The sequence below is a fragment of the Podarcis gaigeae genome (genome assembly GCF_964106915.1).
Source record: "Podarcis gaigeae genome assembly, chromosome: Z".
Lineage (NCBI taxonomy): Eukaryota > Metazoa > Chordata > Lepidosauria > Squamata > Lacertidae > Podarcis > Podarcis gaigeae.
Window position 1 is genome coordinate 23,165,387 of NC_139691.1, and position 27,324 is coordinate 23,192,710.

A 27,324-nucleotide genomic window follows, 5' to 3' on the forward strand; every position below is an offset into this window, starting at 1 on the left:
AAAGTGTCACTATTCTTTTTGGACCACAGATTTGCTCCTTCATGAATCCTGTCCATTTCTCTCCAGTACACCTTCCTCATGACTTCTCTTTCTTGTGCTTGTGATGCTTGTGGTTTTCACATTCTTTGCTCTCATGCTGCTTACTAGGATTGGACAAAAATACAAGAAGAATTAATGCTTTGCTCCTTATCATAGAAATACAACAGAATCCTTGGTGGCTTTTAAGCAAAACTCTAAACTTATCTGTCAGATTTTCTAATATTGTACTGCCAACATCTCAATGCAACAGATAATATTATAGTGAAAAAGTAGTTTAAAAATGGAGAGGCAGGTGATTGGATGCAAAGCAATGTTATGCATCAGCTCTGGACTACAGCCATCCTTTTACAGAAAAACTGGTCTTAGAGCTCTAACATCAAGGGGCCTTTTCCATATACTGGGGAAATGTTCCAGTAGGAACCTGAAACACATGGTATTTCAGGAGGATCAATCAATAACAGACTGACATAACACTGATCAGTGAATTTCTACCTCAAGGGGGAAACTGATGGGAATGCAACACACACATACCCAAGTCAATTTTATCACAGCTGTGGGGCTCTCACAACCATTGCTGCACCTGAATGATGCAGTAGCTGTCAGGTATGCTCCACATCTTTGTATTCCCAAGGCTAGGCTACAGCTAACAACCTCTATGGGGCTGTCCTCTAGTGCCTGGAAACTTCAGCTAGTGCAGGAAGGAGACTGAAAATATATATATTAGTATGAATCAGACTGGACCACAGTTTAACCCTACATAATTTAATGCTATTTGGCCTGATCCCAGCTAGAGGCTCCAAACTACCAATGGGAAGCCTCTTGCCACCATGATTTGTGTTTGCCTGCTTCCTCTTTGTTTCTGTGCCTTTGCTCCCGATGATGGTCTTCTTGCTCTCTACTGTGAAAGCACCACACAAAATCATAACTACATTATTGGCTATAGTAACCATCCCTTTCATCTTCACTGAAAGGAAAGAATGAGGAATAGTCACTTGGAGAAGAGACTTACTCTAACAAGAAAAAGGTTTCAAACACTCTTCTCTCTTCAGTTTCATAAATAGGTCACAATATTTACCTACTGGAACATCATCATAAACTCAGTTGTTTCAAGAAATGTAAACAGTTGGAAAGTTGATCACAAACCATGTGAAAACACCAGAACCAACAATTTTAAAATTTCTTCCATTGTTTTAGCAGGTATGGGCATTCCAATGATAGGAAGGGTATACAAAAAGAGCTCCTGCCCCAACCCTCCCCCAAAGATGGATGACCAATGGCTGAACCAAGTCAGAACAAACCTAAGTCAGGAAAGGTGAAGCCAAGGAGGGCTTCCAGAAACGTCCATGCAAGCCTGGCAGGCAAAGCCTATTCCTTTACAGAAGCATAGTCAATAAATCTTGCCCTTGTATAAAATTTGTCTGTAAACATTCAGTTAAAACCAAATTGATATTATAGTTGTCCATTCCAACATGAAATTCCTATATAGTGACCTCTAATGTTTTACTATCATAAGTTTAGCCACTGCCAAGAGAAATAGGCTTAAGTCTTAGGGTGTTAAAACCTCAGTGTCCATTTCTAAAATATACAGCAGGACCAATCTGGGGTTGGGAGTCAATAATTGATTCTATAACCAACCAATATCTTTAATTATTTTGGTCTATAAGGACCTTTGGGTAGGTCTACCACATGTGGTAGAGAGATCCAGCCATCCCTCCTACACCTATTACAGCCTTTGTCCATTCTAAATTATAAAGACCAGATTGGAACACAGTTTACCCCTACATAATTTAATGTTCCTTGGCCTGATCCCAGCTAGAAGCTCCAACCTACCATTGGGAAAAGCCTTACCACCATGATTGGTGTTTGCCTGCTTCCTCTTTGTCTCTGTGCCTTTGCTCCCAATGATGATATTCTCACTCCCAACTATTATCTCTACTGTGATAGTCCTGCTCAAAATTGTAGCTGCCTTCTCTGCTATAGTAATGATCCCTTTCATCATCACTGAAAGGAAATAATAGTGAGTTAGAGAAGAGGCTTTGTCTAACAAGAAGAAAATTTCAAATACTGTTCTCTTTTCAGTTTCATAAGTAGGTCACAAGATTTACCTATTGGAACCTCATCATACACAAACTTGCTTCAAGAAATGTAACAAGAAATGAAAACACATGGAAAGTTGATCACAAACCATGTGGAAACCCCAGAACCCACCTTTTTAAAAACTGCTTTACTGTTTTAACAGATATGGGCAATTCCAGTGATAGGGTTTACAAAAAGAGCTCCTGCCCCAACCTTCCCCTCCCCTCCCCCCAAAATGGATGGACAATGACACAGGGGAAAAAACCACGTGGTAAAATGGCTAAACCAAAACAAACCCAAGTCAGAAAAGTGAAGCCAATAAATTCTTCCAGAAATGTTCACATGAGCCTGGCAGGCAAAACCCACAGTCTTTCACAGGAGCATGGCCAATAAGTCTTGCCTGAGTAGTGTAGTCGTAGTTCTAATGTAGTTCCTGCCTAGGGTGAAACTGTTGCTGAGGGACCTGAGGTGGTTTCGCCTCATGGGGCCAGTGCAACCCCTCTAGCTGATCCAGAAGAATACCATGGTCAATGGTACCGAAAGCCACTGAGAGATCCAGCAGAACTAGGAAACAGCTTTTACCTTTGTCCCTAGCCTACTGGAGATCATCAACCAGTGCGACCAAGGCAGTTTCAGTTCCATGATGAGGCCTGAATCCTGACTGGAAGGGATCCAAATGGTCCACATCCTCCAGGCATGCCTGGAGTTTTTCAGCAACTGCCCGCTCAATCACCTTGCCCAAGAATGGAAGATTTGAGACTGGGCAATATTTGACCATAGTGACTGGGTCTACATATGCTTTTTTGAGAAGTGGTTTAATAACATTAAAGCATTCACCATCCTACAGAGCTTTTATGAGCTAAGATAGGCAGGGATCAAGGAGACAGGTGGTCGGTTTCACTCATCCAAGCAGCCTGTCCACATCCTTGGAGGTAAAAGATTGGAACCGATCCCATGCAACCTGACTAGACAGGACTCTAGCACTCTCCCGCCCCGGCCCTGCTCCCACGGTGGAGTCCACCTCTTTCCAAATCTGAGCGACTTTATCTGCAAAAAACTGCAAAATCATTGCAGGAGATTTTAGGGACCTTACCAGCCCTGATGGCATTAGATTGTGAACCACCTGAAAGAATCTCCTGCTGCTGTTTTCTGCAGATGCCACTGAGGTGGTGAAAACTTCCTCTTCGTGGTCGCTATTGCCACTTGGTAGCGTCGACGTTGAGCTCTTACCTGTGTCTGGTCAGATTCAGAATGAGTTTTCCACCACCAGCGCTTTAGCCGTCTCAGTGATTGTTTCATCACCCTCAGCTCTGGGGAAAACCACAGGGCTGTTCGGGCTCCATGCAATCAGAGAGGGTGTTTCGGAGTCAGACAGTCTTCTGGGTGTTGAGTTTTGTGCCCAGTTTCATGCTTCAGAAGTCTGCTGTACCTGTAGCTCCAGTTCCATTCCAACATAAGAAACACCAGCACTTACTTGTATTCACTGGTGGCAGATGTCCAGTCACAATCTCTTTCCCCTCTTGAGCCAGAATGTTCCCAGTGACTGGAAATATTGGAGGTTGTAGTCATCCATGGCTTGTGAGATGTAGAAATGAGTGGGTAGCTTATAAAACCCGAAGCTGTGGAAAAGGAAACAGTCTTTCACTACCCAGTTCAAACAACTGTATGATGGAGCTGGCATGTGCCTTGGTCCTCCACAACATCCATAATGGAACTTGCAACAAACTCTCCACATAGATATAGCCAAGAGAAAGTCCTTCCTTGCTTGCTTTCTGTCTATCTCTTGAAAGAGAACTAGACACAACTGTGTAAGCTGTCCAAGTCATATCTATTGCAAAAGTTAACTGGTGCTTCAGTGGAGTAGCTGACGAACAATGCTGATTTGGAAACTCTCAGGAACTGCTTCCCTAACCCTAAGGAAACTGGAAGATTCTAAGAATCCACCCTTGAAGCTTACTCAATAAGTGCTAAAAGAAATGGACTGTACAGAAGTGCAGTTCCAGAAAAAGGCACTCATCTGACACAACCGTTTTAAAAGATGTAGATTTTGTGTTTTGTGTCCCAATGGTGGTAAAAGGCCTGCTTCATGTTCCAGAAGTCTTTGCCCCTTATGAAGTGGACACACAGAGCAGAAAATAAAAGCATGGCTGGGCTAATAGATTATATCTAAGTACTGCAGCAGCCTTTGGCTATAAGCAATAAACTTGACTGACTGTCTGACTATATCTAAGGTATAGGGGACTGACAACGCAAAGCACTTTAAAATCTAGAACCAGTGTGGCCAATGGTTGGGAATGATGGGAATTGTAGCCCAAAAGATTGGGTGGACCCCACCTATTTGACTGAAATGAACACAGTCTCCTTTCTCATCAGCATTGCCCAGCTTCCTACACGACTCTTACCTCCATGTTAGCTCAGAGAAAGTATCAGTATCTTCCACTTGTTAAAATCAAGGCTTGCATTTGAAACATAAAGTGAGTGATTCAAGTAGCATCAAAATGTGGCTAACATGAAACTGTCTTATGGGTACAGAGGGAAGAGTAACCACAGTGAAATCTGCAACCAAGTGTTTGAAACCCTGTTAGGCTTTGCATATAAGGCCACTGCCTAGAAATATATGGGGTGTGGTGTGGTGTGGAAGAGCTCAGCAAATTATTCAGATGTAGATATAGAGCAGTATTAATATGGAGTTCCTCAGCAGCAGATACAGAACTGTGCTTAAGCCATCCACTTCCTACAAAGTAAGGAAAGAAGCAAGCATTATGTCTTCATGAAGGATGGCAGGTGCTTTGGCATGTTCCTGGCAAACATACCTGGAAGCAGTAACTGGCTAATAAAATTAAGCATGGGCAACATGTTAAAAGGGTGATTACACTGACTAGTGCTGGTATTTTTCAAGTGAATTTGGGAACATGTTAAGGCCAAGAAGATCAGGCAGGGATAAGCAGGAGAGAAATCTCAGGAATATTGTAACATACATGACATCCACCCTACCCACTCCAGGCTTTAGCAGTTGGTGGGAGAATGAACAAGGCAAATGCTGCAATGCAGGGAGTCACACAGGAAGGGGCAGCTCAAACATGGCTAGCATAGAAGGCACATCATGGGGCATAGTGGCACTCCAGCTCTTCTACACCTGCCAGTTTGCAGAGGTTAGCATTTAGTGGCAGCTCATATCCAAGAGTAGACAACCTGTTGCCAGTCATAGAAGATGGACCTGCCTGGGCTCTGAGATCTTCAAGGGAGGCCATTCTCAGGCCTGCCACCCTCACAGGCATGCTTGTTTTATGTTTTATATTTTATATTTTAATTCTACTAATGTAAAATTGTTTTTTAAAAAACAGATTTCTTTTTTATATATGTTTTTAGCTGCTTCTATTTTAGTTGTAAGCTGCCTTGAGTCCTGCCAGGGAAACATGCGGGATATAAATACTGTATTGGCCCAAATACAAGCCGCACCTGAATATAAGCAGCACCTTTGAAATTGGAGGGGGGAAGAAAAAAAATGAAAAAAAAATATTTGAATAAAAGCCACTCCATTCCTCGTTGCTCCTGGCTGCATATGGGGGGCGGAGCCGTGCTGCATTGCTCTCTCCCTTTCTGGCCTTGGGGGAGAGGACGGGGGACTACATGTGGGGTGGGCGCTGCTTTGCCGCACTCCTGATGCTGTTTGCCCTGCACTCCTGGCTGCATACCGTAAAGTTATGAATATAAGCCTCACTTTAACTTTTCACGGTCGGAATTTGGGGGGAATGTGAGGCTTATATTCAGGCCAATACAGTAAATATAACAATAATTAAATAGAATGGTCTAAGGCTGCCCAACAAGAAGCGAGCCGGGAAATCCACATAACCCATAATGGGTAGCACAGGACACTAACTGATTTCAGGCAGCATGTCTAAGGGGCTCACCTGTGGAGTTGTAGCCAAATGGAAGTGGTTGGCTGTTGAAGGTTGCACCAGGTTGGGGAAGATATAGTCCCATTGTAAAGCCATCTCCACATTTTGCCAGATGAACTCCATAAACTGACAATGTGGGGAATGAGTGTGTAAGAGTTCTTAATCTAAGCTCCTGTCTTTTCTTTGTACAAACATTTTTGCTCATGAAAAACCTTTCTCCTCCCCCCCCCCAAGGCCATTTGCAGCACATTAAAACCAATGAAACCAGTGTACACAAAATAAAATCCAAATATCTAAAACCCAGGAAAACAGAGAAAAGCTAAATCCTTAAATCTCATAATTAAACACCATTAAAATGCCTGCCTAAAAGCTGTTAGGGGCAGGCCAGTCTAACTTATTGTGGAAGGGAATTCCATATCTTTGGGGAGGGGGGCTGTCACAGAAAAGGCCCAATCTGCCTTCCTACTAAACTAACCTCTTCTGCTGATGGGACACAAATCAGGACATCACAAGATGACAGTAACCTATGGTGAGCTGAGGCTGCGTTTCAGATATTCCTGGACAGGTAACAACCAGCATCTAGAACTAGGACCAGGAAAGTGGAGTGGGAGAAAGAGAAAACCAGAAGCCAGTGCAATTGATATAAGACTAGTGTAATGTGGCTGGAAAAGTGCTCACCATGAAACACTGTGGCTGCTGTATTTTTCTGCAGTTTCAGATGCCTCTTCAAGAACATCACCACATTCTCTGCACACCACTGGAAAGAGCCACAAATCATCCCAAGGGTTCTGCTCTTAGCAACTCATGAACTGGCAGTCTGAATGCCACTGCTCAGCAGTAGCTGGAGGTACAAACTGCTGGGAGATAAGGCACACTGAATAGGCATGAGCAGTTCAGTTGATAGTTGCTGGCCCCTATGAAAGCTTTCGGGTCAGATTGGCTCACATGGTCTGAGCAATCTGGAATCTATCACCAGAGAAGCTACAGATCAGCTGGCTCTCTCCATCTGCTTTTGCCTCCCACTACTGCCCTCAGCTATGGCTTGATCTGGTAATCTACAAAACTGGGATTACAACCTTCCAGGTGGAATGGAGATGGCAAATAAAAAAAGGGGGGGACACCAAACAGCCCTAGCCCTATCTCCAAGAACCCTCACTAATATTATAATTTACAAGTAGTGCAATCACAGTGGATCAATAAACTGACAAAAGACAATGGTGACCAATCTCAGCCTAAGGTTAAAAAAAAGTGTTGATGTGCATTTGAATGGTGATTCTGCTAATGTCCACAATCATATTCAAAGAGCTCTTTCTCAACCACAAAGTAATGCAAAACCACAACCACAATTCTGCTAGCCTTTTGCAGCCTACAGATGAGACAATATTAAGAGAGATGTCAGTGTGGCATAGTGGTTAGAGTGTCAGACTAGGACCTGGGAGACCAGGGTTCAACTCTCCACTCAGCTGTGAAGCTCAGTTGGTGACCCTCGGCCAGTCACTGGTCTCTCAGCCTAACCTACCTCACAGGGTTGTTGCGGGGATTAACTGAGGAAGGGAAGATCCACGTTTGCCACCTTGAGCTCAAAAAAGTTAGGATATAAATGCAACAAATAGAGTCACTTACCCACCATGTGTTGGAATCAAAAGGGGTGGCGGTGAAACATGAGGTGGAGGAAACAGACCTGTAGACAAAGTCATACTAATTTAAATGTGTGGAGAAGGGGAAGGGAAGCTCTCAGCCCCCTTGCAAATGTTGCTACAAAGCCTGGCAGAGCTGAAGGGCGGTATGCTTCAGCCTCTCCCATCAGTCAAGAGCTGTGGGAAAGCTGTTCCTCCTGCTCCCCAAAAGAACATAACACCAAAGTGGAGGCCACCCTGGCCTCATTTCTCAGATGAAGAAGGAGCAGCACTTTTAGTGAGCTCACTTGCTGCCTCTAAAGGAAGACCCTTCAACTGCCACTGAAGCCTTCTCTTTCCTCACTGGTGTTTTTTCTTCAGAAGCATATAATATTGTTTCTTTGGCCACAGAATGGGGACAGAGCATGTCCCTTGAGCATGTTCTTGTGCTCAGATCCTTCTTGTGGTTTTCTTACAGGAACCTGGTTGGCCACTGTGAGAACAGGATGCCAGACAAGATGGGCCACTGGCCTGATCCGGCAGGCTCTTCCTAGAACTTCACTATGCCAATTAAAACCCTGGTACCATTTCCATCCTGTTTGGTAATGTGCCATAAAGCATACACCTGTCTCTGAACTTCATGTTTCATCTCCCTGCACCCCAACCAGCTGCTGTCAATAATGCAAGGCAGGAAACACACAATGTGATAATATCAGCATATATTCACTACATATTAGTGAAGGAAGAGAGACGGGACTCAACAATGGACTCATGTCCTACCCATACTGTGCAATTCTGCTATCCCACCTGCAGTTCCCAGGTAGCTTTCCTTCAGGTGTCTACCACATCTACTTCTGTCTCAGGAACTTAGACACTTTCAGACCTCAGCCTTGCCTATTCCATTACTCTTTAAGGTGTTTCCCCACCCCATAGCCATTACACACCAGAGAAGTTAAAGATTTCATAGGTTGGTGCCCAATTAAATCTGTAACTTCTCTGATGTATAATGGTCACAGAACAGTCCCCTCTAGATGGTTCTTGATTCCAGCTCCTATCAGCCTGACCTAGAATGACTAATGGTCAGAGATGACAGAAGACTTAGTCAAGAAACATGTTGACAAGACCATGTTTGATTAGCTACATGTGTTCATCCAATTAAATGCTACCCAGATTTCTCTTCAAAGGCTTTAATTTGAAGTGCTCCATTCTCCAGTAGGCTGGATTGAATTTGCTACTCTTATGCTTAAACAGAAGTACTTACCTGAAACGGGAGCTGGGGGTGGCATACCTAGGCAATAACAGAATACTTGTTAAGCAGGTTTACAAATATGGTTTAGAGCAGGGGTGGAGAATATGTGGCCCTATTGCTGGACCCATCAACTCCCATCAACCCCAGCAAATGCCACCAGCAGTCAGGAGTGATGGGAATTGTAGTCCAGTAACCTATTGAGGGCCACGTATTCCTCAGCCCCACTGTAGCTAATGTGAAGAATAGAACAGAAAGCACTGTAAGTATCTACACCACCAAAGAACCATTGGGCATAGCTCTGCACATGCTGCAGAACAAGGTGAGATCGAAGTGGTATAATCCTGAGATTATTAGAAGCTTTATAATCTTTAAAGAAAGGATTCTGACCTTCCGTCTGTGGCCCAGTCCTTTCACTTTGCTACTGTAGACACAGGACAACCAGTGAGTGCTCTTTCAGGCATTTCCTATAATCAACTGCCTATGGCAAAGCGGGTTTCAGACCGTGATGGTAGGGTCTACCTAGCTTTCTGGAGCAGCCTTCTATATTGGCAGGCACCTACCTGGATGATGACAAGGTGGTGGGGAAGAAGTAACTGGCATCCAAGGAAGGAAAAAAACAAGATGGAGGTGAACCACCTACTGATGGTGGAGGACCCGTGGGTGACACCAATGGCTGTTGTGGCCCTGGTTGCTGCAGTGACTTTGTGGGGTGTGCCTTGCTCCCATTGTCACCAAGTAACTTTAAAAGGAACATAAAACAGAAAAGGGATTAGTTAAAAAGAAAAAAGAAAACACCTGACCTCCCCGTTAATTGCAACCAAACCGATTCCTGTACCAGGCCTTACACAAAGCACATATCCCACATGGGAGGACTGCACTGTGCCATTGGAGCACAGAAAAATGGCAGAATGTGGTCCTGGATGTGGAGTTGAGTTTAAATGGAATTCTGAACTTCTGCTTACTTTGCTTTTGAGTATGCGGACTGAATTTACCGTATCTTTCCATCTATAAGACGCCCCCTAGTTTTGGGGACTCGGATTTAAGAAAATGGGGGGAGATGGCCCCATGCATAAGACGCCCCCTAATTTTTGACATTTTTCAAAAGGGGAAAAACCTAGTCTTGTACACGGAAAAATACGGTAATAAAAAGGGTATGCAATCAGCCCCAAAGGAGGCTCCTTTAGACGAAGGGTGTGATATAAATTTGAGAACCAGTGTGGTGGAGTGGTTGGACTAGGACCTGGGAAAGACCAGGGTTCAAATCCTCCCACTTGGCCATGAAGCTCTCACAAGGTGACTGTGGGGGCCAGTCACTGCCTCTCAGCCCCCCTACCTCACGGAGCTGTTATGGGGATTAAATGAGAAAGAATGCACCACTTTGAGTTCCTTGGAGAAAAAGGTGGGATATAAATACAAGAAATATATAAACAAACGAATCCACTTGTACTCAAAAGTGAGTTAGATAAGAAAGCGAAGTTCATGCAGTCTGGACAGATTTCTTACCTGAATTGAGTTTTCCTCTGAGCCATGCTTATCACGACGCCTTCCTTCCACTCTTCTAATAGTGCCTGGCTCTCCACCTATCACATCAATGGTCATACTTAGCTTCCTGGTTAGAAAAGGGAGAGAAGCAACATCTCAGATTCAGCATAAGCAGGTGACAGACAGATGGTCCGGGTGCACACTTGCACTCTCCCCCTCATTCAGCTATGCAAACAGGGAAGAGATGGAAAGCTTTGAGATTTACCAACATGTAGGTCATATACTGCACCAAGCTCCACTGTATAGACCCTTGGCCCTTAGATCTTCCACAGGAAGGACTTGGGCATTCTTACCCAGTCTAAACGAACGAACGAACGAACGAACGAACGAACGAATGAATGAATTCAAGTGCACAGTAAGATTCATGGAGGGAGCATGGCATCCCTAGCAGCCAATTAGGGAGGCCCAAAGACTTAACTGCAAAGTATTCACTGGCCCAGACACACGAGCACCTCATCTAATAACAAGGGTTAAGGTTTTCCCACACCTAAAGCTTTTGCTGAATGTTGTAGGGTTTTCACTGCCTTTTCTTGGGGTCTCCAGGGGACAGAATAACACTTTAAGGCACAAGGTCAGGAACAAGTAGACAGGCATTTCCTGCTTGGCTTGGGAACTTTTGTTATTTTACTATGTCCCCCACAACTACATCCACTTGGCTCCACCCAGAGGCAAAGGGCATGATGTGTCTTGGCACAGTACGTGCGGCATTAGGCTACATTCCTTTCCCAGGAATGGGTAAATTCATGGAGGATAAGGAATGGGTAAATTCCTTAGGAATTCCCAGGAATGGGTAAATTCATGGAGGCTATCAATAGCTACTTGCCATGATGGCTATGTTCTTATCCTCCCCCATCATTAACTCAGGAGCTCCACCCCTTCACTTCCAGGCTGGACATTGTGCAACTCAGGTCAACCCTCAGGAACCCTGGTGACTTGAGGGGTTGGGGTTTTCTAAATCCTCCTCTGGGCGCTTTCTTTTCCTCCCCCTCATCTGAATATCACTCTTCTCTTCATGCCCTGCCCAGATTAAACTATTGCAGACTAACTAACTCTGACTCTGAGGCAGACAGCAACACATCAAAACATAACCTGCTGCTCTGTGAAGACTGTTCAACTGACTGAACCAACTGTACCAACTGCCATAACTGCCTCAGACGTATGACATCACAGAGTTCTACAGCTCTTGCAACGATCCCTTTACTATATGCATTTTGGATACCAACATCCCACAGGTTGCGGCCACCCACCTGCCAAATTTGGCCTGTGAGGCGGATCCCAAAATGGATCTGGCCCATGGAGCCTAAAAAGGTTCCCTGCCCCTGCAACAGGATCAAGCCTACACAAGAACAGCTTGGAGCCGACCTGGCGTAACATAGCATTTAATTAATACAAGAAGCTTAAAAACAAAAACAAAAAAAGTGGTTGGTGTACCTGTTTGGGGGAGACCCGACTTTCACCTGCCCATCTACTCGGGCCATAAGATCTGCTTTAAAATCTAGTTCTTTTTCTGAATTTCTAATTCTTCCTTGTTGAACCTAAACGAAACAAAAAAAAATTAAAACCAATAGCATAATACAGCCTTTGTTAAACAAGGCACAAAAAAATTGAGGTTGGAAGTTTGTTTTGTTTATATAACCAAAGGTGGTGGTTAAGGTAAAGGTAAAGGGACCCCTGACCATTAGGTCCAGTCGTGATCGACTCTGAGGTTGCTGCGCTCATCTCGCTTTATTGGCTGAGGGAGCCGGCGTACAGCTTCTGGGTCATGTGGCCAGCATGACTAAGCCGCTTCTGGCGAACCAGCGCAGCGCACAGAAATGCTGTTTACCTTCCCAGAGTGGTATCTATTTATCTACTTGCACTTTGACGTGCTTTTGAACTGCTAGGTTGGTAGGAGCAGGGACCGAGCAATGGGAGCTCACCCCATCGTGGGGGTTAGAACCACTGACCTTCTGATCGGCAAGTCCTAGGCTCTGTGGTTTAACCCACAGCGCCACCCGCGTCCCAAGATGGCGGTTACCTGCAGGGAAACTTTCACCAATCTGGAGACTCTCCAAATGGTTTGAAGCACAGCTCTCATCAGCCTCTGTTGCTGTCCAGCAACATCTGGAGGGCCTCAGGTTGGGGGAGGCTATTTCAGAGTGTGTTTAAGAGTCAAAAGTAACCACACACACACAGTGCAGAAACTCAACATTCCGAGTGTTGCTGCATGAGTCACTGATCTGAGCATGCCTGTAACTAAACTCCCCTCCCTGCAATGACCCCTTCACAATTGCAAAGCCTTCTCAGGGTGTGGTGTGGGGAGAGAATCTGCACTAGGAAAGAGATGGGAATATAAAGAGTACTTAACCATTCTCCTCCCAATTATTTTTTTAGCATGAAATTCTCTCCAAACTGCTTTTACCAAGTGGCTACTACACCATGTACGGAAACTCATCCTGGCAGCGGAAATGAATTTCTACATATATTAGTTGACTGATTGAGGAAGTGGCTGGAAGCAAACTCTGCAATAGTTTTTTGTTGCTTGATGTTACCATCATTTGTATATATACATATTATATTTATTTACAGAATTGTGGCACAATGATTTTTTTATTTAAGATTAATAAAATTAATACATTTCATTTAAATATATGTGTGTGTATACACACACACACACACACACGTGCATATATGAATAAGCTAAGTACACCTGAGCTCTGTGTGTATGTGTGTGTGTACCTCCAAGTAATATTAATAATAGTAATAATTTTATTATTTATACCCCACCCATCTGGCTGTGTTTCCTCAGCCACTCTGGGCAGCTTACAGCATATATCAAAGCATACTAAAACTTCAAACATTAAAAACTTCCAGATACAAGGCTGCCTTCAAATGTCTTCTAAAAGTCACATAGTTGTTTATTTCCTTGACATCTGATGGGAGGGTGTTCCACAGGAAGTCTGCCACTACTGAGAAGGCCCTCTGCCTGGTACCCTGTAACTTGGCTTCTCACAGCGAGGGAACCGCCATAATGCCCTTGGCGCTGGACCTCAGTGGCCGGGCTGGATGATGGGGGTGGAGACACTCCTTCAGGTATACAGGACCGAGGCGAGGCCGTTTAGGGCTTTAAAGGTCAGCACCAACACTTTGAATTGTGCTCGGAAACGTACTGGGAGCCAATGAAGATCTTTCAGGACTGGTGCTATATGGTCTCGGCGGCCACTCCCAGTCACTAGTCTAGCTGCCGCATTCTGGATTAATTGCAGTTTCCAAGTCACCTTCAAAGGTAGCCCCACATAGAGCGCATTGTAGTAGTCCAAGAGGGAGATAACCAGAGCATGCACCACTCTGGTGAGACACCCTGCAGGCAAGTAGGTGGAGCTGGTAGACAGCTGCCCTGGACACAGAATTGACCTGCGCCTCCATGGACAGCTGCGAGTCCAAAATGACTCCTAGGATGCACACCTGGTCCTTCAGGGGCACAGTTACCCTATTCAGAACCAGGATGTCCCCCACACCTGCCCCCCCAAAAAACAGTACTTCTGTATTGTCAGGATTCAACCTCAGTCTGTTAGCTGTCATCCATCCTCCAACCACCTCCAGTACACCCGAGTTCCACCACTTACCTTGATCTGGTTTTCAGCACTGACAGAGGCGGATGACTTCAAGCCAAGTTGAAACCAGCACTGCTTTTCACAATAGGCTTTCCATGTTTCCTCATTGAATCCATAATTGAAGTAATCAGAAAGGTCAGCACCTGGGAGGAAATGAATGAATGAATGAGGCAGGTTCCATATACCTAGTAGAACGAGATGGCAGAATCTCGAGGTGGGAGAATGCGTCATCCCACTTCAGTCTGCAGTGGAGGACCTCATTTTAAAATGTGTTCCTATGTTTTAAAAACAGCAGAGCAATCTACACACAGAGAGAAAACTAGCATAGACAGAAGCTGCTGATACATTAATTTTCTACTTAATTTTCTACTTACAGAGGAGCATTCATAAATGCTCACTTGCTGTCCAAAGTTGTATTGTCTACTTTACCACTTCATTCTCCTGCATATGTAGATCATTTCAGACTTTGAGTCATAGAAAAATTAAAACATCCTCAAAAAAATTAGCTCTGGGGTTAACACAGCTGTGGTGCTATTATATGTTGTGGTGGGATACAAAGGAAGTATCAAAGTCTGGAACAATCTAGCAACCTCTGAGACAAAATGTATTTCATTACAGTAAATATCAGCATTCTCATTAACAGTCATAATCCCAGACAAAAACGGGTGAATTTCTGAGAACCAAGGCACAACATTCCACAGTTAGTGGTTGACCTGAGCTAATTTTCTAGAAAATGAGGTGATGGAACTCACCATGAACGTCTCCCTTGTTCTCTTATAATGGCAATGGCTGAGAGGGGCTGGAACTGAGTTTCACCTGAAAAAAGTACTGGGTTGACCAGGACTAGCCTCTTAACTATGGACTGAAGTAGATTTGGAAACCATGGTAATGAGACAATCCTACCTAAAGCAAACTTCGAAAAAACAGAATAAATCCATGCTGATGGGAGGGAGTTTTTGAGTCCACTAAACCACAATTGTATTTGTAACAAGCTCCAAGGCACATCAGTGAATGGCCCTGTCATGATTTAATTGCATTTGTCTAAAAAAAAGGAGGAACACTTTAATTTGGGGGCATTAACCAAATCAGTCTGGGATCATCAGCATGTGAACATTGCCATCCTAATGTTTGACTATAGAAATCAATGCCTAAAGTATCTAACTTCTCTTATATAAGCAAATCACACAGAAGGAATTAAATAGCATTTCAGTTTCACAGCATTGCCTGATCTATTATTGTGCCAGAATTATATTTTTGGTGTTGTTCAGTTAAAAAGGAAGGGAGAAAATCCAAGCTGCAATGTAAAACGCCAGGGCTGCCAACTGATTTAAGGAATTGGTAATAGCCAACTACACTTGAATATATTTTGTACACTAGTGTAGCCCCAATTTAGATGTCTTTCTGATATAAGTTAGGAAGTGAAAGACAAACCAATCAGTCAGTGTCACAAGGAAAAGCCATCTCTAATATTTGCTTCTGTGAGGGAAAAGCCTGGTTTCTTGCTGCTCCATTTGCCTTGCGGGAGCCAAAACACAACCTACGTGAACAAAATGATTCAGACTGTGTCACAGAAAGATTGGGGTGGGGGTAGGAATCTGGGCAGTAACTGTCCACCTTCATCTGATCTCAGTGGAGTGTTAATCTTTGCCTGGCAAGCATGCCAGACTCCTGATTTGCTGGAAACTGCCTGCCAAATGGGGGTCCTGAGCCCCTTATAAATGGACTGTGCTATGTAGCCTTTGTTCTCTCACATCAGGATCCATCCCACCCCCATCAGATAATCCTGCAACTGACCATCCTTGCTACTCACCTGATCCCAAGTAGAAAGTTTAGGATGAGATAAATTAGAACCACAGGTGCTCCTTTTAGTTTTCCTTGTTCTTCTGGGTCCTGTTGACATCTTCATTTCCCTATCTGACTTTTAGAAGACATCTGTGCAATCCCCACATAGGTGTTTGAGTGAGGGTCCCAAGATCTCCCTCCTGACTTATGTTATGGAGGAGGGGTGGCAGCAAAAACCAGACAGCTGAGCCATAACTGGCCTACTCTACAAGACAGTTGTGCAAGGAAGGGCAGAAACAAACTTTCCTGAGCCTCTTGCTTCGATTACAACTTTTTCATCCTCTAGTCTAGAAACACACCAGAACCAAAACAGCCTGCATAAGGAAATATGTATGTCCTTAAAAGTTCCACTGATTAAAACTGGTTTCCCCTCATTAATCAACTAAAGGTTTCGTTGATTTGATGTAATGATTAGAGCTTGGACGCCTAATCAATTATCCAGTTATAACACTGCTGCTGCAATGTTTTCTGCAACACACATCAGCGAAACATTCTCCTCAGGAGCAAATATTCCTGGGGGGTCTTTTGATTTAGTCAAGACTTCCATAAATTAAAGTAAGTGGAAGCTTTAAAAATGTGTTCAAGCTACTTCAAGATCATATCTGATACTGCTACGCTTTGGCAGATGAGTTTCACCAGTTACACTGTCTACCAAATTTAACCCTTTCACCAGCCTTTCAAGGTTAATTAACTTGCTCAGATCCCTGGTCTGTACCTTTCACACTTAAATCCAGTGAAGAGAGGGGAAATTCAGAGCGGAGCTTCAGTTTATTATACAATGGTGCCATTCTAGTTCTGGGATTTTAATGATTCAGCCAGCCAAGTTTCCCACCCAGCAATTGTCCAAGAGGCTCATCTTTAACTTTTCACTTAAAAAATCCAGTTTCACAACCATCTGATAGAATTCCCCCACTTTCTCTTTTCCCTTATCCCTGCTATCCTCTGCAAAATGTTTCACTTATTTGAGCCTACACCAGGCAAAGGCAAATTTGAGAGAGATTCATAGGGGGAAAGACCACTTTCTGTTGTCTCTCCCAATGGTCTTGCCAGGGCTAGGAAACTACTTCCTGAAAGTTTGTCCCAAGCACATGAGTATATTTAATTAGTAAATTGGGAGCACTTCAACAGCCAATATGCTTGCGACAATTTTACTTATTTATTGCATTTATATCCCACATTTTTTCTCCAAGGAGCTCAATGTATGTTGTACATGGTGTTGGAAAATAACTAGGGAATAACAGTTAATCCTGAAGTCCCAATAGCTGACTACCTAAATTCAAAAAAAGCATAGGGCTTGACTCACTGTCTAGCCCAAAGAGCCCCCAGTAGAATTTAAAACTAAAATATATGTGCAGTGTTTGCAAAGGATGGGCAATAAAGGCTGTTAGACCTTTAAATGTACCAGTATTAAGCACTGACAATTGTGCTCCCCAACCTCTACCCCTCTAGGAGTGAAGAGACCACAACCTTAAGTAAGTTTAAATGTTTTACTTACAGTAATCAGAGGTCTCACTCATGCATCGTTCAATGCTACAGCAGAAACAACACAGGTGGTGTATTCTTGGTTACAAAATACAGAAGTTGACCTCAAACACACAGACTGAGTCTGGAGCCCCAGCCTCAGATGTTTGCTCAGTTACATGGTTCAAAGAGAAGGCAGAGAGAGAGAAGAACAGGAAATAACCCTTGCATCCTCCCTCCCCAATGGTGAGGGGTCATGACCAATCTGAGTCTTCTCTAGCAATTAAGAACTCTGTGATCTTAACCCCTTTCTTACTGGTAATTATACAGTTATGTTTGGCTGCATAAATCTCCCATAAATCTGCATAAATCTCCTCCTCATCCAATCCCCACAACAATCCAGTAAAATAGCTTAGGCTAAGAGTAGTGACTGGCCCAAGGTTACCCAGTGAGCCTTCATGTGGCTGGGAGGAGATTTGAACCCTGGTCTCCCAGGTACTAGCCCAACATTCAACTACAAGAACAGAATGACTCTAGCTTGGCACCGATTGGTTCTTGGCCCTGACAATCAATGAAATGGGGGTGAGCACACAGCAGAGACATGTTCTGGGGACCCCAAAGGACTTATGCAACTTGGCCCAGAGGAACGAGAACACATGGAAGCTGCAGAATACATTCCAATGAGAGAGCTGCATCCATTGCCAAGATTCCATGAGGGACACAGAACTTGGCACTGGATTCGGAATTCTGCTTCCTGACAATCTCGGGTTCAATTTCATTTTTAAATTAAAAACAAGCAAACAGATTTCCTTACAAATGGTTGAGAGATGCTTAAAAGCACTTGGACAAGAACTGAATGAATCTGAAGACATCAGACGAGGCAATAAATAAAATGAAGTATGAGCCAAATGTTTGCAGCTGGGTAATTTTTTAATGTCTGATTAAGAAGCACACTTATAAATCACACATCATGCTCTCCTCCCATCTACCCCGTAACTCCTGCTGCACACAGGCCCATGATGTGAAATGCAAAGCAAAAAATAAATCAACTGATAGTATTGACCACAATAAACTTTGAGGCCCCACCTGGTTTCCTCCATGGTTTGTCATCAGCTGAATCCAAATCCATGTCTGCTTCAGGTAAGCCATATATATTCCCAGGAGCATCTAAATCATTACCTTTGGGTTGCAACTTGGCTTTGAAAGGAGGGAAACAGATGTTTAGTGCCAAGACTCTGTTGTTGATCCATTCATTTGCTGAGCAAATTGATCAAGGTTTCTTTTTTCTCTCCCCTCCTTTTTTAAAAATCCTCAATGGATTTAGGTTCAGTTACATTAATTATTCCCATCTGTGAGTTCAATCACAAGTTGTTGCTTTTGTCAAAATTATTCTGTTTCCCCTTCTTTAAAAAAATTAATGGGTTTCAGCTACTTAGCTAAAGAAACAGATAAGGGGGGAAAGACAGAAAAACTTAAGACATCTTAAGACTGCATTCATATGCAGGGATAAACTATATCATGAATTGAATGAGCCTCAGGTTCATGCAGACAACCTACCGCTCTCCTATGCAGCAGGAATGCTTTTGCATTCCATTACATTCAAATACTAAACTATGGTTAGTCTTAACTATAGTTGTAAAGGGAAACAGTTTCGCCGATCCCACTTTGTATAAACACAAATTCAGGTATTTGTGCTACCTTGCTTTTAATATTGCAGGGTCGATGGAATTCCCTCCCACAATAACACAGATTTACGCCATAGGATACTTTCCTGCTGCTGCCCACTCTCTTAGATGCTTAGAATGCCTTTAAATTTCCTTAGTAGTTAGGCATAATAGGCTTAGCTGTGAAATTATTATATTGATTGTTATGTTAGAGTTAAACTATTAACTACTAGAGGGAATACTGGTAATTTATTCTGAGGTCTTCCATGTGCTCAAGAGAAGCTGTTGCTGACATCAGCCTCTAAAAAGCTGCTACAAATTCCCTAAACCTCCACCTTTATTCATTTAGCACTCAGGTCTAGCTAGTGGGGACAATCTGCCTGTGATCCCAGACTTCCTCCAGTTGTACTTCCGGGTTGCTTTGACAGTTTAGTGACTTTGAAAAACCTCACTTGTACAATCTTCTGGCAGGACAGGGAAGCCTATTAGTCTAACACAGCCACTGGCTTCCTTCTTCTAATCTTCCTCAGCAATGTATGGTTATCACACAAGGGATGAACAGTATAACATTTGGGCCTCCGCTATCCACTTTTGCCTCAGATTTCTCTGGGCTTTGCATACAAGTAATGGCAAGGCAATAGAGACAAGGTGCACTGAGCGATGGAGGATACAGTCCAGACATGCAGTAGTCACGGGGGTTCTCTACACACTCTTTCATCCAGCCAAGAAAGAGGCCCTCTCAAAGTCAGACCAAAGCACTCTAGCAGGGGCTAAGCAGAACCAGTCAGAAGTGGGGCCCGAGGAGCAGGAATGTAGCTTGGAGTGAGTCCTGATGGCCAAACAGAAAGGTCTGGAGGGCAGGCAGAATTCAGCCTGCAGGCCTGAGGTTCTCCATCCCTGCTATGCAGGACCCATCTTGACTAACTGCTTCAGAGGAGGAAAAGCCACAGAGGGAGTAATAGGAAGACCAGTACCAGTTGTGGTTGCTTCATAACCTTGGCTGTTTTTTAGACTCATATTCCTGGGGCGCTCCCTAGGGAGAGAGAAAGGACCAAAACACATCTGCATCCATGGGCATAGCCGAGAGAGAGAGAGCCAGCTGCCCCCCAGAAATCAATAAAAATATATAACTGAGATTCTGCCCCCCTCCCCAACAAAAAGCCTGCCCCCCAAACAAAAATCCTGGCTACCTTCATGCCTGCATCAGACAGCTGGAACAGGCTTCTGCTGAATTGCACTGTGGTTTGGCTTCAGTGAGCAGCTACAATAAATGGACAGGCTAAGATGTGAAGGAGAGAAGCAGAAGGCAGCCAAGAAACGTAGCAAGTCTGATCACTTCCTAGTTCTGACATATTACAAGGCATATGACGTCTTTATAACTTCACATTCACTAAAAGCCAGTTGAACAGTTATGAAGAGCATTGTCCAAACCATGGTGAATGGTGATGAGCTTATGTCCTCCCTCCTTTCTTTGCAGGCCCAGCTTAATCAAACACTTCCTAATTTTCACCAAACCATGTTGATGTCTGAACTGGCAACTGCAGTTCAAGCAAGCCCTTCAAACTTGCACTGAAGCTGGGGTGGGGGACTGTATCCAGCTCCCCACTCACTGTGGATCACTTTGACAGGTGGGCAGGACCACCCACTTGTCAGTCACCTGGCACCAGGTGATTAAACTTCAAACTTCAAAGGTAGACTCGAGAGCATACTCTTAAGTTTAAGCCACACTTACTAAGGAAGATGTTTCCTTTGTAGCCCATCTTGAATTTAAGCTGGCCTGCAAAGGGAAAATTCAGAGAGTACTCAAAGTGTGCTTCAAATTTTTCCCTTCCAGCTATAATTCATTTGCGCTTCATGGCTTACTAAAGTTAGCCAGAGGGATGGGTTCAAGATCTGGTGAGCGTGTCTTCGTTTGATGTAGTGGTGTGGATACTCCTGGAAAACCTGGACCTGATGGCATTTAACAACTATCATCAAGTCACAGATTTCCCTCTCCTTTTGGGCAAAATATTAGAGAAGGTTGAGACAATGCAGCTGCAGGGAGTCCTGAAGGAAACTGATTATCTAGACCAGGCGTGGAGAACCTTTTGCATTACAGATCTTACTGAACTATGACTTTCATACTTGCTAGGAATGATGGGAGTTCTAGTTCAGCTCCATCTGGAGAGCTAAAGGTTCCCATTACCTGTTCCAATCTAGGGTCAGACCTGGGTTTGGGACAGAATTCATCTTGATCACCCTGATGTTTGACCTCTATCAGGAAATGGATGGGGCGAGTGTGGCTAAGTTCTTGCTGGATCTCTCATTGGCTTTGATACCATCAGCCATGGTATTCTCATGGACCATCAATGGCAGGAGTCTTCCAACTTTTCAGACTAAGGTCCACTACTACCGGTAAATCTTTTAATTTTTGCTATACAACTCTATTTAGTCTTTCTTCCCCTTTCTTCCCCTTTCCTTTCTAAATATAGCAGAAAACAAAACCACAGATAAAACCAAGAGCAGAATTCTGACACCTGAAAGATGGCCTTCTTGTTGTGATATTGCCAATCATTACTTGGATGTAGTCGTCACTGTCACTATCACTGTCTTCCTCATTGTCTTCTCTATCTGAAAGAGTCTAGGAAGGAGACAGAAGACATGCACAATGAGAAGACAGTTTTTAAAAATACATACCTAAGTGGCAGCACAAGTTAGCTTGTTCCCAATAAAGTTAGCTCAACTTCAATTGCAATAAATTTGATAAGTTAGGCATGACATTACTTTTAAGTCCTGTTGGACTTTGTTCACAGTGAAATCTCAACCATGCCTACAAAAAGTAACTCTCCTGTAACTCAATGGGGATCACTCCTATGGAAGTGAGGTTAGGACTGCAGCCTTAAGCCTGAGAAATAAACATTCAGAGGCTTTTTTTTTTAGTTAGTTACATAAAACTTTAAAATAGGAATGCTCAAGAGGTACCATCCCCCTCCCTTCTTGGTTACTTGTGCTGTAAGTATGTAATTTATTTTAATTTATTTGTGCCAGCAATCATGGATGATGAGTGAGTTGAGAAGATGGGCAGCTATTTATTTATCTGTTGATTCAAATCTAGGAAAGAGAGTCCTTTTTGATCGAAAAGCCACATTTACTTCCGGGTGACCAGAAGAATAGCAACAAATGCAGATTTTTTTTTTTACCATTTGCTACTTTCTATACACACTCACCGCTCTATATTCTCCATCCAGGCAAGCAAGAGACATTAATCCAAGTTCAAGAACCCATCCCAGCAAGGAAGAAGCAATAAAGGGCAAAGCATGGTTGGTAAGCTGATATGTGTTTGCAGCTAGGCAAGAGATATGGGCTAGGGAGAGTATTGAGGCTTAGAGGGCTGCATTTGGGCCTCTGCCCTGAGGTTCCCCAACCCCCTGATTTAAATAAATAAATGCAATGCAATGCAAAAGCACTCTACTTTTATGGGATAGATGACTGTATTTGGCCAGCAAACTGAACAACTGCCCAACCATTCTGGGTCTCCTCTACTTCTGTTAAGCTTGGCAAAGAGCTAAACCATTCTTCTAAGCCAGCCATCTCCAACCTGGTGCCTTCCAGATGTTTTGGACTCCAAGTCCCATCAGCCCTGGGTAGCACACCTGTATGTTGTTGTCCGGGGCTGATAGGAGTTGGGAGATCTAAACAACAGAGGAGCACTGGAGTAGAGATCTCAGGTTGATTATACCGTACTACTTACTTGCTGTAATAATTCTCATTCTTCATCACTGACAATCTTTTTCTCCTTGGGAATGTATTTTAAAGGATGAGGTCCTGTGTCCCTGATAAACACAGAACACACACCCACAGACTAGAACCTATGTTGGCTCCTTCTCAAAACACATCTCAGTCACAATGATCAGCCAGTCTGGCAAGGCAACAGAGTAGTGATTGGTAACCACAATCAGCAAAAAAGACCAAATACATACATACATACATACATACATACATACATACATACTGTTTTCCATTTTCTATTCTCCCATGCAGCTGTGTGTTAGTTAGCAAAAGACACTAGCAATGTTGAGTAGGGGAGGTTGCCAGGGTTACAGGGGGTGTGATGTCCATACAGGGGGGTGGGGTGTCCTTTTATACAGAGGTTTTTTTGAGCAAGGTTTTGGGGAAGAAGTATGGAGGAGTAGAACTCCATGTGGTGTTGGCTGGAGGAGGCAGAACCAAGAGACCGGGGGTCATGCCTGGCTTCTGCTCTGGACCAAAGCTTTCTGAAGCTATGAAATGAGCAACAAGATACACTACAGGGATGTAATTTTCTGCATTCCCTCCACCTAAACTCAGGTGTAAATATGTATAAATAAACCATATTTCTAAAAGATACTACAGTCTCCGATGTATCTCATTCCAAAGGGGTATGTAACAGTATGTAAGCCATCCTGGCAAATGTACTGCAACTGCCCCCCCCCCAAAAAAATGCATTTGACTCTGAATTACAAAAATAAAATAAAATTTACCCAGGAATTGGTCCATCATCTTGATTACCAATGTCAACTGCAAATATATCAAGAGGAGGAAAATTTTATCAAAGCTTCAGAAACATTTAGAGAGAGAGAGAACATACCACTACATTTGCATACATTCCTCCCTAACAAATCATGCAAGATGCTTATGTTACTTTTCCCCTTTGAAAAATTCAGTACAAAAAAATAATAATTGCCGCTGTAGTATGCTAATGAGACACCCTGCCCAATGGAGGGGAGATGTGTCCGGAAACACAAAGAAGCAGCACTAACTCTGGATTCGCTTCATGCTTTGCCTCACTTTCATTTCCCAGGGCTGTCCCTCGCTCTAGGGCACACACAAACTCCTGTCATCCCTTTTGCTTTCTCTTGGCTACCATGACTCTTTTATCTTCACTTTGGCCACCGCAGCACCTGTTGCATACCATTAAAAGCTCCCAGTTGGTCATATAGAAATCCTGCTGTCTAACTTTTTCCTTCCCCATTAGTGGTGTCTAAACCTGCAGGAATACAGAGCCAGTGGGGAGTTTCAAGAATGCCACTCTGCCTAGCTGGCTGCCCTTACTAAGCCTCCAGACAAGAATGTTCACCTACTGCCTTCTCTTAGCATACATCCCCTGAACATGACGTTCACCTTCTATGAGAAATAGGGACTCATATTCAATGCTGTGCAAAGTAAGTGTCCTGCTGGTGCAAGGATTCCTTCTTGCACAGCATAACTCACTCTCACATCTATTTAGTGGTGGAATCCTTGCACTGACAGCATGCAGCACACTGGATACAAGGGAAAGTCTTTGGTACACAATCACCTAGGCTGTCCAACTCCTTGGCTGTTAATATTAAGCAGGGGTCATCAGTACTTTGCTTCAGACCCTTCTGCTTATACAGGCTTTTTCTGATGTATAGCTCAATTCATCTGTTATTGCATATCTTAAAGGTGAAATACTGAAGGCACAAATGCAGACAATCCCAACAAGAAGGAAAAAAGTGGGAGGCGTTTAAAGAAACCGGCTCAGAGATGAGCTGAGATTTAAGAAGGAAAAGTATAAGAAATGAAGGAAAGGGAAAATCACAAATGAGGAATATGCACGAGTAGTCAACAGTTGCAGGGAGGAAGGCAGGCAAGCCAAAGCTCAGAAGGAAAGAGGTTAAAAATAACTTTAAAAGGTTTGTTCTGCTTTGTTCAAAGCAAGAAGCAGAACAAGCAACTAGTAAGCCCCCTAGTGGAGAAGAAGGAGCAATACTATTGAGTGACAGAGAAGGTGGAACGGCTCGACACCTGCTTTGCCCGTTTTCACCCAAATGGAAAGCAATACTCAAAATGGGCGTAGCTAGAATTTTTGTTGGGGGGCAGGCATTTTGCTGGGAGGCTGTCCCTCCCTGCCCCCCCCCCAGCTATATAGCAACCTGGTGATATGCAACCTGGTGATAACATAATAAATGATGCAAGGAGGGAGCTGCAGCCCATGATAGAAAAAGAGATGGTAAGGGAACACCTAGCTGCTTTAAATTCAAATCTTCAGGGCCTGTTGAGCTGCACCCAAGGGTACCAAAGGAGCTTGTGGATGCAATATCAGAACCTTTGTCTACACAGTAATCTTTGAGAATTCTTGGAGCTGAGGTCCCTGCAGACAGGAGGCAGGCAAATGTTGTCCCCGTTTTCAGGGGGGGGGGGGGGGAGAAGACCCATGTAACTACCAACCAGTGAGCTTGACACCAATGCCAGGAAAGATCCTAGAATAGATAATTCAACAGTCTGTGAGCACTTGGAAAAGAAACCCAGCATGAGTTTCTCGAAAACAAGTCACGTCTGATGAAACTTTTCCTTTTTTTAAAATGGAAAAGATCCACCAAGCTTGTAACTCTAACTCTACAATTCTATGATTCTACCAAGACCATAAGCAGTGCCTGCTGGATGAGGCCAATGGCTCATCTAGTCCAACATCCTGTTCTCACTGTGGCTACTCAGATGCCCGAGAAGGAAACCCTCAAGCAGGATTTGAACACAGGTCCCATCTCCTGCAGTCTCTGTCTTCTTAATCTAATTTAACCCACCCTGCTGCTTTCAGGGGTGTCTTCCCATGCCCAATTAAAAGTGCAAGGTCTAACCTTTAAAACCCTGAACAACTTGGAACCAAGTTGATTTTAAAAAACTGCGCCTTTTAAATCAATGTGGTCTGGATCTATCAGTTTTTAAACCTATGTTTTAACTTTGGGGGTGCAGTGAATTTGAGGGTTATGTGTGTTTATGTTGCTTTTGATTTTAAAGTTTTAGGACATATTTGATACTTAAACTGGTTACTTACTTGTCAATTGTAATACACCCATGAAACTTTGCATTATGGGGCAGCATACAAAAGCCATTACAGCTCCTGTTATTTTAAAGCCTTACTAATTTGCTATTTTGGTTTGCAAGGTGCTGCAAGAGCTTTGGCTGAATACTGCGAACTTTAAACGAATGAAGTTGCATCCCCTGTACTCAGCCTTACCTGGGAGTCTAAGTCCCACTGAACTCTGCCCGGCTTACTTCCAGGATCGCCCTGTAACAAATGTGCAAGCTCCTCGGGGAACGAGACCTCTATTTTTTAAAAAAATATTATAATTTTTGATTATGACGCTCAGGCATTAAATAGTTACTACACGGCATTAAATAGTTACTACACGGCAGGAAGCTACCTACGACTCCGTGAGGGAACCGGATAGCGAGGGAAAGATGCTCTCCCTCCGAGTTGAAGTCCAAAGCGACCCTAGGCAGACGTCCCCGCCGCCGCCTCCTCCTTCTTTTCCTCTCCTTCCCTAGTGCAGGTAGGGCAGCGGCGTCGGGAGCCTGCGGACCGGTGGGTTTTGCCACGAGCTGCACCCTGGCGGCGGCGCAGCGGCTCTACTCTCCAGGCAGCAGTCTCAGCTCTCCGGCCCAAAGGGGCGGTGTGGGAGGGGCCGGAGGAGAATTGAACGCGGCGCGGCGGGTAGAAGTTTGCAAAGGCGCCGCTAGGTCGGCATGGCATCCTCCTTCGTTCCACCGCGCGCGCGCGCACCTTTCCCACCCTCCAGAGCAGCAAGAAACAGAAAGGGAAAAGGGGGAAGGATGGGGTCGGGGCTGCCTGCCTACCTCCGTAGAGCCATTGCTCCTCGTCCTCCGTCTGCATGGCACTGCTTCCCAGATTCGTGGCCATGGCGGAGCCGGAGGCACTTGGCGGCGGAGCCCAGGAAGGGAAGCGGGCCGGGAAGAGGTTGCACAAGAAGGGAAGGAAGGGATCCAGCGAGCGAGGCCTCTCAGCAAGCGCAGCAGAGGACTGCGGGGGGGGGCGGGGTTCAGAGAGGGAGGTGCGCCTCAACCGGCTCTATCCTCCGCGCGGAGCTATTGGAGCAGTAGCCCCCCCCCCCACCGGGGCTGCTGGGCCAAAGTGCCGTCATCCATCGCCCTTTCTTGGGCTTCTAACCCCGGAAGGAGAGGGGGTGGGGAAAAGTGGAGGGGGGGGACACCTCTCAACGTCGGAGCAGGGGAGACAGAGAGGTGGTTGCGGCTGCTGTTGCGGGAGGAGCGTCCAGGTCCTAGCGCCCAGCCGGGAATATCTCTACTTGACTTTGGGCCAGCTTTTCAAACGAAATTAAAATTTAAGATAACCCGGGGCTAGTGAGTCTGATCACAAGCGTGTTTCCTCCCAAGAAGGCTGGTTGCTGGGTAGGTGGATTTGCATGGGAAAAGATGGTCCCGTAAGAAAGGAAAAGTAGCGTGACAGGCTGCTGCTCTCTGAAGTCAGAGCTTTCCAAACTTTTCAAGCTGGTGACACGCTTTTTAGACAAGCACAGTTTCATGGCCCAGTAAATTCAGTTTTAC

At 44.3% G+C, this 27,324-nt stretch overlaps 1 protein-coding gene across 1 annotated transcript; it reads right to left on the minus strand.

Moving 5' to 3' along the window:
• LOC310837135 (uncharacterized protein) lies at positions 1 to 26,784 on the minus strand (the record flags this gene model as incomplete). Its single annotated transcript, XM_083723201.1, has 16 exons — positions 1 to 143; positions 863 to 964; positions 3,590 to 3,734; positions 6,027 to 6,140; positions 6,811 to 6,868; positions 7,638 to 7,695; positions 8,892 to 8,918; positions 9,440 to 9,618; positions 10,383 to 10,488; positions 11,472 to 11,795; positions 11,853 to 11,956; positions 14,027 to 14,157; positions 18,404 to 18,514; positions 19,956 to 20,014; positions 21,498 to 21,601; positions 26,596 to 26,784. Coding segments are annotated over 16 exons (1,878 nt in total), but the record flags the coding sequence as incomplete, so codon positions are not given.
• Positions 26,785 to 27,324: the final 540 nt, after the last annotated feature.